This window comes from Pterocles gutturalis, unplaced genomic scaffold (assembly GCF_000699245.1).
Source record: "Pterocles gutturalis isolate BGI_N339 unplaced genomic scaffold, ASM69924v1 scaffold30888, whole genome shotgun sequence".
NCBI classification, from domain to species: domain Eukaryota; kingdom Metazoa; phylum Chordata; class Aves; order Pterocliformes; family Pteroclidae; genus Pterocles; species Pterocles gutturalis.
In genome coordinates this window covers 1-15032 of record NW_010119062.1, presented here as the reverse complement: position 1 = coordinate 15032, position 15032 = coordinate 1, and the positions used below count along the sequence as shown (strand labels likewise).

The window sequence follows — 15032 nt, the reverse complement described above, 5'->3', positions numbered from 1 at the left end:
TTCACATCTGCCCCCGTTCAGGTGTCCCAGATTTGGAGGGGATCACCGGGAGGAGGAGGAGGAGGGAGCCCACCTGCATGACTTCCCCAAGAGGGGAAAAGGGCTGGGGGCGGCAGGACCCTCGAGTGACCAGCTCTGCCTCGGCCTGAGGGGATAGAGGGAGGCGGGGGCAGCTGGGGTTTGGGTTGCCACCCGAGCGCTGGGAGAAGGGAGGAAATCTTCCCCACACGTCATCCATCAGCTTCTCCTTCCTCCCGCAGGTGTCTCCCGAGCAAGTGATCCTGTCTCACAGCCCCCTGCGGCTCTTCAGCCAGTTCCACCAAAAGTGCATGCTGGTGGCCGGGCAGGGGCCTGTGGAGGAGAACGCCCTGAAGTATCCTTTGCTGCATGGGCTTCGTGGTGCTCTGTGCATCCCGCTGCAGCTTCCCAGCTACGTGCTGCTGCTTTTGCCCTGCCCCTACCCCTGGCACTCGCACGGTCAGCTTTCAGAAGCACAAAGAGACAGAAAGGTCCCCAGTCTCATGGGGAGGTACCCTCATGGAGAGGCACAAATGCAGGCACAAACTGTCGATCTCTATCTTGCCCACCTCCTAGCTGTCCTTGTTCTGTGTTTGACTTCTCACGCTGATTATCTCTCCCGTGATTGCTGTTCCTGTTGGCAGGATGTCACAATGAGGACTGGAGCAGCTTTGGGCCTGGCTTACTTTTGAGATAAGATTGTGCTCCTCCCATTCTTTCATGGCAAAGTGCATTTGAGATCTCTCCCAACTCTCCCACAGAAAAGATTTTCCTCAGGAATCTGACGGCAATTGAAGGAACTCAAATATGATTAGAATCAGAGTGTCCCAGTGCAGGGATGTGGTCTAAAAGACAATAGCACATTCATATTGCCTGGCTTGAGGCAAGGATACACCAGGTCTGACATAGCTCATGTCTGCAAGGAGGTAAGAACTGTTTGCAGGGTTTGCGACATCTCAGCCTGTGCACATAGAGTCACACCTTGTACTTAACATTTAACTTAATTTGGTACAAAACCTTGGCCTGTCTCTTTTCCCAAGGCCAGTAGGGTGAGTTAAGGGCAAGGTGTTCAGCAAGCAAATGTAACTTGTCCTTACTTGCATAATTTTATCAGCACAGACCATTTTCTTTTCACCAGCTGAGCTGACCAGAGCTTCACTGATTCTGTTTCTTGCCAAGAAGCCTGACCAGTCCCCTGTGCTGCACTGATACGAGAACCCTGGCCTTAAAGGTCTCGCAAAGCACATCCATTCTATCTTGGAGCAACCTCTGCTCTTTGCCTAATTCTGAGGATTGCTGATCACAAACTAAATCACCCTAGTCTGGTGGTTTGGTTCTTTTTTTTGTAACCTTTAGGGCCACCTTTAGGTTGAGGCACAGTATACAGTTTGACTGAAAGCCATGAGGTTATGCATTACCAGGTTAAACAACTGCTCTGCTACTAGGACTTGTATTCCTTAATCCTGTAGATGCTTTTGCAAGTAAGTTAAAAAACTAGTCACTTGAACAGTCCCCGCAGCTTTCCTTGATGGTCTGAAATAGCCTGGGGTTCAAGCATGTGGTCACCATGGAGGCACTGAGGAAGGCATATCCCCTGTTAGACATGGTGGATCAGAGCCGGAGGCCAAAAGAGCTGGTAATTCCCTGATGCTTCAGTAAAATGGGCGGCCTGGTGTGGTGGTGCTTACAGCGTATAGCATGAGGTGGAGGGGCTGCAAAGGCACGGAGTGGCTGTCTCCTAGTGACTTTCTTTGGCAAGAGCCTGGAACTGGTACTGAGCAGCCAGCATCTCTGTGCTCTTTCCAGCATTGGCTCCTGCTGGAAGGGCAGTGACCTTCCACTCTCCTTTCTCATGCCATGCCTGTCTGCTGTTGCTGTTCCTTTCAGTGAGTGGTGAGATGGTTTGGGTGACATCCTCAGCTCTGAGACAAATGCAAGATCTTTGAAATCCAATCTGGGATGGGGGGGTAGAGGAAATCTTTCTTCGAGATTCCAGGTGGCCTTGTCCTGCCTCTTTATGGAGCTGCCTTGGCAGGTTCGGAGGAAGCATTTTTAGTTTTGTTTTGGAGATGGCATTAGGTTTAGCATTACTAATCCAGCCTTCTTTTTTTTTTTTTTTTTTTTTTCTGGCAGCCTCCTCCAACCACTGGCTTCCCCACTATAGAAGGTAAGCAATAACCTGTGTTTACATGTGAACAGCAAACAGAAATAACAGTCAGGCAAGCCAGCTGGGATGGGAGCTAACTACATGCTCTCAGCTCTTTGGTATCCACAGGAGCTTATTTAGAGGATGCAGTCAGGAGGCAGCCTCGCTGCCCTCATGAAGCACAAAGCACAAGCTTGGTAAGAGCAAAGCCAACTTTTATCTGCGCCATGTTCCAGCATCTGGGCCCAGTGGTGCATGTGGTGCGGTAATATGCAGACTGGAGCCCTTGCACCAGCCATGTTCCAGTGGTAACTGTATTAGCCAGGGCATCCCAGCAGAGGAGTGCTTTTGCTAGTGAGTGGCTTTTAGTAGCAGGTCCTATACTTGGATGCTGTGAGTAACCAAATTTCTCTTGAAATCTTCCAGGGGTGATTCTGTTTGGTGAGCCTGTGAGGTGGGAGACAAGCCTGCAACTTATTATTGATGTACTCTTGAGCAATGGGAACCCTGGGGCAGAGCTGCAAAATATACCGTACCCCCATCTGCCTGTCCTTGCCTGCAACATGGATCTCCTGTGGATGGCCGAAGCCAAGATGCCCAGGTGAAAAGCATGTGTGGTATTTGTTTTAGCTCGCTTCATATATCTCTCCTGCAGATGATCTTTCCTTACTGCATTTTTTAGCTTTAAAGTGTTTGACTGTATGGCATAATTAGCAGCAGATATATAAAAACTGCGTGAGAAACAAAGACTAAAACTTTCAAGAAACAAAAGCCAGACCACTGCCTGTGTAGGTGTGTGTTGGTAGATACTGTGTCCAAACTAGGCGGTACCCTGTCTATAGCAGATGGTCTACATAAGTGGTATGACTGGGGATACTGATGACCTCCTTCCTGGAGCAGGTTTGGCCATGGCACTTTCCTTCTCTGCTTGGAAACAATCTACAAGAAAGTGACAGGCCGGGAGCTGAAGTACGAGGCCTTGATTGGCAAACCCAGCACGGTCACCTACCGCTATGCCGAATACTTGATAAAAGAGCAGGCAGAGAAACAGGGCTGGAAGTCTCCCATCCGACGCCTCTATGCAGTTGGGTAATTTTTTTTTAGAGGGTTGCAGACTGACTTCTCTTAAGTGATTTTTTTAATGGATATTTCTAAAATGAATACTGAAGTCCCCATGGCGTCTCTGGAGCCTCACATCCTGGAACAGAGACTTGCTAGCTTTTTGCACCCTACACTTTTAATAATTTGAAGGGCCCCGTCAGCTTAGCAAAGCTGTTACTGTAGGGTGCGGAGTGCACGTAGGTTGACTGGATTAAAGAAAAAGTGAAGAGACCCAGATTGTAGTACCATTAGCCCAGTTAAGCCAAACACTTCGGGATTGTAGGGAATACATAACAGTAATGGCTGAAGCTGCTGTGGCTGCTTTGGATGTGTCTTTTCCCCTTTGTTTGTGAAGCATTTGGCCTTCACCACAGCTGAACAGGACACACCAGTAGGTGGACTCACTGGCCCTGTCTGGGTGTTTCTCTTGATGTTAGCAAATACCTTGCGCCCCTTCCTCCCTCAGTGCTGCTTTAATCCCAGTCTGTCAGAGACAGAAATCGAAGTGTAGGCTAGTTTCTAATTTCTGTTTCATGCTGTGACCTTATCCAGGGATAACCCTATGTCCGATGTCTATGGGGCAAACCTCTACAACAGCTACCTCAAATCAGCTCACCAGAACCAGGTCCAGGCTGGGGTGAAGAGGAGCCCGCAGGCAGACAGTCCCCAAACTGAGGATCACCTCAAGCTGAGAAAGAACTGCAACAGTTCAGTGGAGAGTTGTGAGTCGATTCTGGTCTGTACTGGTGTCTACCGCCACAGTGCAGATGTTCCCGGTAAAACGGAAGAGTCCACGACGGAGGCAGTGTTCCATGGCCATCGGGACTTCTGCTTTGACCCCAGCCTGGTGGAGGCATCTTACGTAGTGCAGGATGTGAATGATGCTGTGCAACTAGCTTTCAAGAAGGAGAACTGGAGCTAGGTTTAAGACAAGTGTGCCTAATGATCTACCATCAGGGATTTTATGTACTGGCAAGGGAAGAGGGGAAGAATGGGGAGAGACCTGGGGTGATCTTCTAATCTAACCAACATGAAAGAAAACTCCCTGTCTCCGGACTAAAAGCTCGCGGCTTTTATTGATACTCATCTGCAATTCTGACAGCTGCCAGCAGGCTTTCAACTGTGAACATACATTGCTGCCATCAGTAATTGAGCCATAATGGAAACAGGGTATAAGGAGAAGGCTTGTCCCAGCAACCCATTTTTTTAAACCAGCAGAGTTCTTTATTTTACACCCTTTGTGTGTGAAGATCAGGCAGGCCCACCCTCCTCCTCACAATGTGTTTGAGAATGAAGGTCTTCCCTGTGCAAGGAGCCACCACTAGCCAACGTACCATTTGTACAATGTACTATTTGTCCAGTCTGTGACATGAGCCCACCAGAAGCTGTGTTGTGGTGGCACTGTGCCAAGGGAAGGCTTTTAAGTCTTAACATTCTCCTTACGAAGAATAAGTGCCTATGGACTTTAACAAATTCTGTTTGCTTGGGGATTTGCCACTGTATCACTGTCAGTCTGAAACAAAGTCCCATTTCGCAGTCCTCTGGCAGCTATGGAGAGGCAGAGCCCCTCAAAAGAAGCTGCAGTAGCCAGAGCAACTTGCTGCAGGGCTGAGGGGAAAGTTATGTTATTCCCTCCCCCCTATTTAGCATTCTGTGAACACTTCTGCATTTTCACATCCCACTAGGGAGCCATCAGACTGCTCTCAATAGCAGAGGAAGCCATGACAGAGTCTGAACTTCCAGAGGTGTCTTTGCCCAGAACTCTGTGATGCCCTGACGCCAACTGTTGTAAGGGTCATCGCCCTGCTCCCCTTGGCACAGCTTCCAAAGGGCCCCATATGGTCTCATCCCTGTTCCCTCCTCTTCCTTTAGGATGCAGGTAGACTCCCCCTAACATGAATTAGCAGCTGGGACTTGCCTGCTCAGGAACATTTCCATATCCCTAATGATATGCACCTTCTATTGCCTCTGTTCTCCTAGTTCGGGATAGCCAGAGAAAACTCGAGATCTGTGTCTCCTTTGACAGTCCAAAGAAGCTAAGCAAGCATTGCTTGAGAAACTCCGTGTGAAAGATTGGCTCAGCAAGGAGTGTCTCAATTCCAGAGGAGCAATGTGATTTTAGAAGCATAAGTCAGGCTCCGTATGTCATGGAAAGCCTTTGGAGCCAACACAACTGAGTTGGTGCTCCTAGTTATACTTGGCTTACACCACACTGACAGATAGAAATAGGTCTGCCCTGCCTCCTCTTTCTTCTTTCCTGCCTTACCAGGCAGCTTTGTACACAGGGTACAAACAAGATATTCTGCACAGAAGTTTGAGTTGTTCATAATTCAAATCTGTGCACTGACATTCTGCTTCAGCAGCTCTCCATCCTCTTGATACTGATGTATATTCCTAGGAAGATCGCACTGCAGAGCAGGCTCTGTTCTCATGTTATGCCAGGCTCTGCATCTGAAGAGGGCTGGGTGGTCTGTCAGTTCTCTGTGGCTTTTTTCTCTATAATTTATTTTCTGAATAGGAGTAGAAAAATACCCCTCTGGGTGAATTTCTCTCCTGTGAAATCTGCAGTGGGAAGCAGTATCTTTCTCCCTCAGCACTAGCTGAGGTTCTTCTCCTATGACTTATCAGGACTAGAATCGCTTGGTTGCTTCTAAAATCACCTGTAATGCGAGGAACACAATCTTAGATTTGAATCCTTTGCCTTTCACTGGAGCGAAAAAGAAAGTACAATTTCTTCTACTTGGACAAGACAAGGGCTTGTCTCCAGATTCCAGAAGAGTAAATACAGGGAAGGACTTTGCACATAACCTAGGGAAAGTCCTTTAGCTTTCAGCACATCCCAGTCACAATTGTGCTGTGGGCTCAGTGTGCGAGGCCTGAAACTGGAGGTCCAAACCCTCTTTATTAATAAACTACCTTCAGTGTCCTTTCACCTTGCTTTTCAGAGGTGCCATCCAGTGCAGAAAGAGTAATGCTTCCTTTCCTTGCACTGTTTGCCAACTTGGGTGATAACTTCCATAGGATTAACCGGGAACGGTCTTCCAGGCCATGATTACATAGACCTCAGAGAGCTGCTTGCTGGCAATAACTGCTAGCCACACTTTCATCATGGTAGGTACTTATCTGCAGAAATATATGGTGTGTCCATCTGTGTGTGCAGTAACCTTTGGCAGAACTCTTTCTTACTACTTGTTAAGACTGTGGTGCCAGTAACTCAAATACAAGGTGCTACTGAACCAGTGTTCCCCGAGGGGTGTAGTGCTGCTGTATCAGCTATCCCAAGCATGCCTCCATCCCAAATGGAGCCAGGTGCACTGGCTGCTGCTGTGATGATGGTGGTCACTTTGTGGAAGGAACATGCAGAAGAATTTTAAGAAACCTGAAGCAGTTTGTAATTTCATATTAGCATGCACGGCACATCTCAGCCAGAAGTGAGGTAGGTAGCAAGAGGGAGGAAAGAAAGGAAGAGGTTTGCATTTACATGGAAAGTGAGCCAGGCATCTCCATCTTTGGAACAGCAGTGGAGGTGAGCTGACTGATGTGAATCTGCTTCAGATTCCCAATCTGCTTTTCGCTCCAGATTTTTTTTTTCACCATGTTAAGTGTTGAAACAGTGCTCTGGGAGTCTTAAAAACGTGTAGGAGGAACTTCAGTGATAAGGAATTTAAGAAATGCTTTGCTTGTGAGTTGAAATTGGACAGAAGGGAGGAGAAGGAATCTAGAAGAATCAGGTACCCTTTCTTCAACCAAGTAAAGTTGCATAAAAAGCTATGCTTGTTAATCTGTGCACTAATTAGTCAGATGGGCTGCCCTTGGTCTGAGCAACACAGAGACCTTTCCCCTCTTCCCCCCCCTCCGCTCCTTGAAACAGTGCACTTTGTCCAAGTCACTGCCTAGGAATTGCATGGACACAGCGGATGGAGTAGGAAATCTGGGTTCTCCAGCTGCTTTTGGATACTGACTTGATTGTGGGAGATGTCTACAGAGGAGAGTGCTTGTCAGGTCTCTTCTGTTCCCAGTGTTTTGCACTGGAGTGCTGTGCAGGCTTCTAGATTATCTGCAGTTCATTTATGGACATTGTTATTGCTAGAATTCAGTTAAATCCTTTTTCTGTGGCATTGCAGCTTCCTGAAATTAGCTTCAAGTGTGGCTGGAACAAAACTTTTTCTTTGTCTCATGTATTGCACGGAAGTGGTGGTTTCTGAAGCTGTATTTCTCTCGTTTGGAGCAAGCATACTTCTGTGCAGATTATGGGACCAAGCAGGAGAGGGGACTTCACTTGCTGGTCAAATACCTTAATGTTTGTATGGTGCACTGCCCTGTACAACAAGCATGGTGAAGACCCGATCCTAACTCCATCTTCCACAGATGGATGGGTTTTAGTTAAGCCTAAAGGGAGTATGCCATGAGGTGACGCAACTGAGAATGGCAGGGAGGAGCCAGAGGAGGGATAGACCTTGTTTTGGATCTGAAGCAGAGATCTTTTATGTCGTGCAATAACATGGTGGCCAGAGAGGTCAAGTCATTTATTCCACAGGACACATGCAACTACTAGCCTGGCATTCAGGGAGTCCTATAACACTACAGTCCCCTTTCTTCCAGCCTTAATCCTGGTGTGTGTCTTCTTCCCTCCAATAAATGGATAATGTTTCAGATTGTGTCATGTGCACTGTAGCCGAGTGATTACATATCAAACAGAGAATTCACAAGCTGTGATTATTTTAGATTTTTATATTAATTTTAACCCAGTTCCAGAGTTGCTCGTTTGATCTAGCACATGTATAATAAAAGATGTTTTCTTTGAAATAAATTTTAACTTGCTGTGTATACATTTGATGAGTATTATCCTAGTCTTTTTCACATCTTTGCCCTAGAAGATTGTCAGGACAAATTCAGTCTTCTGTTCTGTTCATCAAGCCATTCTCAGATTTTTTTGAGGGAAACACCCTGTAAGATACCCCTCCAGCAATTCTTTTGACTGAGCCAAACTGTAATTCCCTGTAAGCTCTACATCTGCTGTAGTTGGACGAGATGAGTGCAGTTTGACCATTCCCACTCTGTAGGGGAGAAGAAAAGGACAGATCACAAGCTGCGCTGCCCTGACTGACTGTTCAGAGTCAAGACTAGTTTTGGGATGCCACCTGTATATATGAGAGGCTTTCAGGATGGGCAGCAAGTTGTGTCCTGTCCTAAGCAGTTGGTTTTTAATGATTACTTCTACAGGCTGGGAAAGCCACAAGCTAGATGCCACCAACCTAATCTGCTGTTGCAGATGAAGGACAAGCCTCAGGGCATATGGAAAGTCATCCTTACCACTAGAAGCTTAGTTGGCTCAATGTTAAACCCTTTGTGATCATAAAGGAAATCCAACTTGTTTGGCAAGAGCCATGCCCTGGTACCTTTTGAAAAAAGGGGAGTGGAGTTAGGGAGACATATACTAACTGGCAAACTCAGATTAGAGCGACAAAAGCTTCCACTGATTTCAGCAAATGGAAAACTAAAGCTCCTATGAGGTGAAAACCATCAGCTTTAATCATCTAGAAACAGACATTCTTATGAGATATTCCACCAGAAGGTTTTCCATCTACAAAGTTCACAGCTCACAGGAGACACTTTAGACAGCAAAACAAGCACAATTCAGAGTCCTGAGAATTGATGCTGAAAGGAACAATCGATAAAGCAGTAAAAGCAGTTGTGCAGGGGCTGGACAAGGATTCCCATCCTCAGCAAAGAGAGGAATTGAGTTGTATTCCACATCCTGGAGAAATTACCTATGGCCGTGACCTCTAGTAAATAATAATAAAAAGTATTAACTAGCTGCCTCCTTTTATCCAGTGCGCAGGTAGTTGGAGCACTCACCCAAGATAGTTCCACATCCTGGAGAAATTACCTATGGCTGTGACCTCTAGTAAATAATAATAAAAAGCATTAACTAGCTGCCTCCTTTTATCCAGTGTGCAGGTAGTTGGAGCACTCACCCAAGATGGGGCAGATCAAGGTTTTGTTAAGCAGAAAGAGATCAAAGCCATGAACCTCTTGAATGCTTTCTATCACTATGCTATTGTCAAAGCAACAGGGCTGCCTGGGGTGCAGGTGTCCCTTGTAGGAGAGAGCCCTAACTGGAAGCTGGAGTCCCACAGAAATCCTTAACCAACCTGTGGAGCAGAGTTAAACACTGGCATCATGAAACACTGGAGAAGGAACAACTCGAACAAGAGGGACTGAGCACCCTATTTAAGTTGGAGTGGAGCTCCTCTCACCTTCACCTAGAAGTTCAGGGTCCTGACAGACATGGGAAGCCTGGCCACCAGTGAAGACTGAGTGAAAGCACTTGAGTACCTCAGCTTTTTCCATGTCTGAGGAAGCCAGTTCTTTCTTATTTATCAGAGAGGGAACACTCTCCTTGGCCTGTCTCCTCCTGCCTATGTACCTGTAGAACCCCTTCTTGTTATTTTTCACATCCCTCCCCAAGTTCAACTCCATCTGTGCCTTGGCTTTCCTGATCCTATCTCTACACATCCGGACAAAATACTTAGTGTATGGATTCTGGTGGGCCTTGAACACAAGCTAAGCAGTTACCTGCTCACCCTGGTATGGACCTTGGCCCTTCAGGGGCATGTCTAAATCCTTCCTTTGCTAAATCTGCCTAACCTCAATTATAAAAGCACAAGTGTGTGTGGATTTTTGCAGTCACACAGTCAATTTGAGGAAAATGGTGCACTTAAAGACCTTTATGGATCCTGTCTGCAACAGTTTAAAACCCTGCACCAGCAAGGCACCTAGATGTTCTCTAGGAACCAAACTGCTCCATCAAGAAAGCAGTTTTCTGTAATTCACTATAATAAACCCACTTTTCCCTTTCAGTCAGTTCCACTACTAAGAACTTTCGCTTTCTCTTCAAGGTCAGTTCCAATACACACTGTGTGCTAAGACTGAGTAAGTAAGTACAAAACAGTAAGAGCAACCCCCAAATCCTCTTCACTCTCCAAACCCTTATCCCACTACAAGCATGAAAAAAAAAAATCTCTGCATTTTATAGTGGTATCAAAAGCTCTCTGAAATGAAATGTAATTACAAGCAATAGATTGTTACACTTTTATGCCCTTTTTGAAGAATATCTGTATTCCCCAAACCATAATACTGGATCAGAAGTTTAGTTACAAAGACTCAGTGTTCAGGGATGGACAAACTGAGGTGCCTTTGAATTTTGGTGCTGGCCACATGAAACCCTGTAATGGCAACCCTGACTGTTCATGGATTAGATGATAAGTGCAGTACAAAGCATGTGTCAGAGAATCACAGAACCTTCCTTTCTCACACACAAGGAATTTTAAGTATGGTTAGAGCAGATTATGCTCAAACTCACTGAGTTCAGCTTTGCCTCCTTCCCTCCCACTGCTCCCAGTTTCTGACAGTTTACTGCAGGGTATAATTAGGGATTTAGTTTCTGGTCTTTCTTTCAGGCATCTATTTGCTGCTTTTTCTTTTTTCCTTCTCCCAAGAAACTGAGTCATTATTTTGTTTCCTCTTGAGTTCTGCCCTCAAGAAGGTTTTGTCTCTCCCCCAGCAGAGGTATTTTTGAGGGCACACTACTTACTTTCACTAATAGTGTAAATTAGAAAGAGGAGCATTGTAGATATTCAGCATGACTGTTTCACAAAACTCAGTTGTCTGATACTTGCCTTTAAACACATGTATACACACACATATGTATGCATATACACAAAGAAGCCAGAAACACAGCCTTGGAGCTGCTGAAGAGTAGAAGCTATTTATAGTTTAGCCCTTTAATGTTTTAACAGTAATGGTTAAGCACTAACACTTCCAAGGACTGCACATTGCATTAAATAACTGGATCACACGGGAAGCATCAGCTTGTCATATCTCATCCTACAGTGTGCTACAAAAAGCTCTTCAGTGCTTTCTCAAGTAGAAGACATTTCTCCCCTCACTCCCATTTTGTGGTACAGGGACAATTTCTGCTTCCTTCCAGGGAAATAAGCTCTTTTCTTGTCCTCACCTGTTTGTTTGGGTTGTGTTTGCCTTACTGGAGCCCATGCTCAGCCCAAGGAAGCCCTTGAGCTCCCACCCTCCTTCCCAGTGCCCCCCATCCCTGCTCATAGCTCTCCTTGCCCTGTAGCCACAGGTCCCCATTCCAACATGCCTACCTTGGATGCAGGGGCCACCCCAGCAAGTATCCCACCATCTCCAGAGAACCATTTCCATGAGGCTCCTCTTGCCCTGCTCACACAACCGCAGCTACACCCAGCTCCCCCCCAGGTGCCTCGCTTCTCCCATTAGCCTGGGCTGGGCTGGTCACAGCACCTGGCTGGCATGTCAGAGCCCACTTCCCCAGGTGGGTAAGGCCAGATGCAGGTGACAGCCTGTCCCTCCTGAAGCCCAGGGACCCCCGTTCAACTGCACTTACCCCAGCAGGTGGGACAGACACCAGTCCAGCAAGAAACACACAAAAACCTTTGTGAAATGAAGTGGGGGGGTGGTGGTCTTTTTTGTTGTTGTTTGGGTTTTGGGTTGTTTGGGGTCTCTTTTTTTTTTTTTTTTTTTTTTTTTTTTTTGTGAAACAAGCCTCTGGACTGAAAACAGAGGAGATAGGAGGGACTATGGGCAGGCTGCCAGGGCAGCTAAGTGAGCATGTCCAGCCTGTGGCGCCTGGGGTGCAGTGAAGCACATTGCCCAGGAAACCTGGAGCATGAAAGCCAACGAGGCAAAGCTGTCATCGTCTGCTGCCCAGGTAGGGCAGGAGAAACCCTCTCTGCCTGAGGGCTGCTGCCCTCAGCGGCCCAGATGGATGCTTGGTTTTCACTCCACGTCCTCTTGTAGAAGTGGAAAACTTTTCTTGCTGTGGAATAGGTGAATGTGGTTGGAGCAAGACCTGTTTAGCTAATCCTCAGGCCTGGCCACACATTAACCACGCCAGTGATGCAAGTGCTGGCTTGCCCTGAGAAGGGTCAGGTGAATGTACCCACCTTAGATAAAGGACAGGATCCAGGACATGAGAATGTGGTTTTTACCCTCTACCCCAGATCACACACCCTCACACTGCCATCTAACCCAGCCTTTCTGTGGAAACTACATTAGGAGACACAGACGGTGTCATTCACAAACTCTTGCTGTGAACCTGAACTGGGCAACCCCCAACACCAGTCAAAGAGAAGCAGCGCTGGGCCCTGTTCGAACGTCATGGAGCAACACAGGCAGCAAACATCCTCCTCGGCCATGGCCTTGAGCCTCACGCTCCCTATAGAAGAGAGACCGTCCAGCAGAGCCCTAAGCAAGGTGTGCGTGGGGTTGTACAAAAATTGTAGTCAAAGCACTTGTTTGGCTGTGGTTTTCTTTTCTTTGGCAGGCAAGTCTGTCAAAGAGAGGAAACCTTGCCAGCGAAACACGCAGTGCTTGGTGGCAGAGCCCAGGGACAGCGCTTTCATCGCTGACAAAGTCTGTGCTCCTTGAGAGGCTGGAGAGCAGAGCAAACGCTATGGGAGCATATCTGGCAAGGAAAGGAGAGGCAGGTTGCTGTCTTCTTGCATCTTGAATGACCTCAGGCTAAGCTGCTCGGCTGAGAGTGCTGCTGCATTGCTTCTGTCACACAAAAGCTTGCCATTTCCCTGTGCTGGGTTGCTGTGGGCTGTCACCACACCGCAGCAATGCAGAGGGACGAGTGTCCTTCGTGTTGCTGTGGAGGCAGCAACGTGGCAGTGCCTCGGAGGCGTTGACATGTGGTATGGATGGTGGGGAGCAGCCTCTGGGGAAGGGCAGCCCCATGGCTCCATCTGGCAGAGGGGATGCCGGAGCTGTGACCCCTGGGCCAAGCACCTCGGCAGAGGCCCACGAGCTGCCCGGACTAAATGCAGGGCTGTCAGGAGCCTGCCATGAGAGGTCCTCAGGCTGCCATGAAGGCACCTGATGGAAAATAAATGGCAACAGCCCTCTTTGGACTCACCTGAGCTTAAACTTGTGAATGCCAGTGACACTTGTCACAGTTGCAAGGCTGGCAGTGCTGCCTAGTGCATCCTGGTCCCTCTGTGAGCACCTGCAGAGGTGTCCTGCCTGTTTTGCCCTGGGGTGAAGCCTCGTGTCCTCCATCCTGGCAGCAGCTGGGGATACACCAGCACACTCACCGCCCTCCCTCCAGGCTGGACTGTTCATCTGAATGCTCACATTTCTTATGAAATGCTACGATTACTGACCTTCTTAACATGAAGTATTTTTATTTGCTAATTTAAATGTGGAGTTAGGAAGAAAAGGCCCTTAGACAACAAAAGAGTGTGTTCAGTCTCATCTGATGCTACGTACCGTAATAAGGTGATTTAGAGGGAGGCAATGGACACAAGTAGCACTGATGCAAGGTTGAATCTTTGCAAGTGTATCCTAGCACTGAAAACACAATGTGAGTGTAGCAGAAGATAGGTGGCCCCCATCCCAGCTGTGACCCAGGGCAGCAGAGACACAGCAGCAGGATAGCAATCAGTGTAGGAGACCATGGGAGTGCCTGCATGTCGCTACCCCAGTTTAGAGGTTGTACCAGCTCAGTACTGTCCTGCCCAAGTAACTACATTAAAGCTTGCAGAGCCTCCAGTTGTCTTTCTTTGCCCTCCTCTGTTTTGATCATGGTTTTAGAAAACCAATTTATCTGTGCCCCCTTACACCAGTCTCCACTGACAGTAATGCTTTTGCTGTGATTCTTCTTGTTCTCCCTCTGCGTTTTCTCTTGGTTATTGCTATGTGTCTAAAGAAATCTTCGTGTCAACCCACCTCAAGTTAGTTATTGCTATGTGTCTAAAGAAATCTTCGTGTCAACCCGCCTCAAGTTCCCCCCTTCCCTTTCTCAATTATTTCTTTGTTTCAGGTTTAAGCATGAATTCTCCTGGTACCCCAGACCAATTTCTCCTTGTTGTCAACAGCAGCCAGTGACATTTACTGGAGCAGGGCTCCTCAGGGAACCTGCACCAACAACGTGTATTAGATGGCTGTCACTGCTGTCCTGGATGTCCTTGCCCAGTATTAAGCACCTGGGTTTCACTCAACCCCACATGTTGATAAGCAGCACCATCAAAAGTGAAGCTATTTTGGATCTTTACCATGAAGTGTAGTTAATACAGACATTCGCAGGAACAGATTATTCAGTACGCTTCATTCACATCGACAGGTGTCAACTGGCTCATCACGGGGGGGCAGAGGTAGGAATGGGGCACTGGTGATGCCCAGCACCAAGCTGCTTTGCAACATGATGTGCCAAGTCATGAGTGCTGGTGTCCTGACAGATCCAGCCAGCCAAGCCCCATTGGAAGCCATTAGCGGGTCAACAAAGCCCCTGATGGGTCCTTTCAGTAGAGGTAGGAACTTCAGGGCTATTCATATCAATGTAAAGCCACTGTCCCATCAGGGCAAGCTGGGAAGAGCCCTCACTTTGTGGCTTGGCCCAGCCACAAACTGCTGAGGTAAAAACCACTTATTTCGATGTGCAATTACTTACAACAGACGGAAAGTATGGGCAGCTGAACGCCCAGTGCCACAGATGAGGAGCCACAAGAGAGTGACTTGCTCGCTGGCTCTGCGCCAGGCCGCTGGCCCTCATCCTGCTCAGCCTGGAGAGACCGGGGCAGACTGAAGCACCTCTGATTTTCTGCGGCCCCGCTGGCTCCCTCACGGGGGTCTGGAGCCGTGCTCCCCACGACCTGGCTCTCCCGCAGGCCCGGGCTCAAGGAGGGGGGCGCCTTCCTCCCCCTCCCCTTCTCGCCTCCCTTCT

General features: G+C 47.7%; 1 protein-coding gene across 1 annotated transcript; it reads left to right on the top strand.

The window, feature by feature from the left end:
• Nucleotides 1-260: 260 nt before the first annotated feature.
• On the top strand, nucleotides 261-4187 carry CECR5 (cat eye syndrome chromosome region, candidate 5; the record flags this gene model as incomplete). Its single annotated transcript, XM_010076449.1, has 6 exons — nucleotides 261-373; nucleotides 1561-1654; nucleotides 2152-2185; nucleotides 2591-2765; nucleotides 3065-3253; nucleotides 3818-4187. Coding segments are annotated over 6 exons (975 nt in total), but the record flags the coding sequence as incomplete, so codon positions are not given.
• Between the last annotated feature and the right edge of the window lie 10845 nt (nucleotides 4188-15032).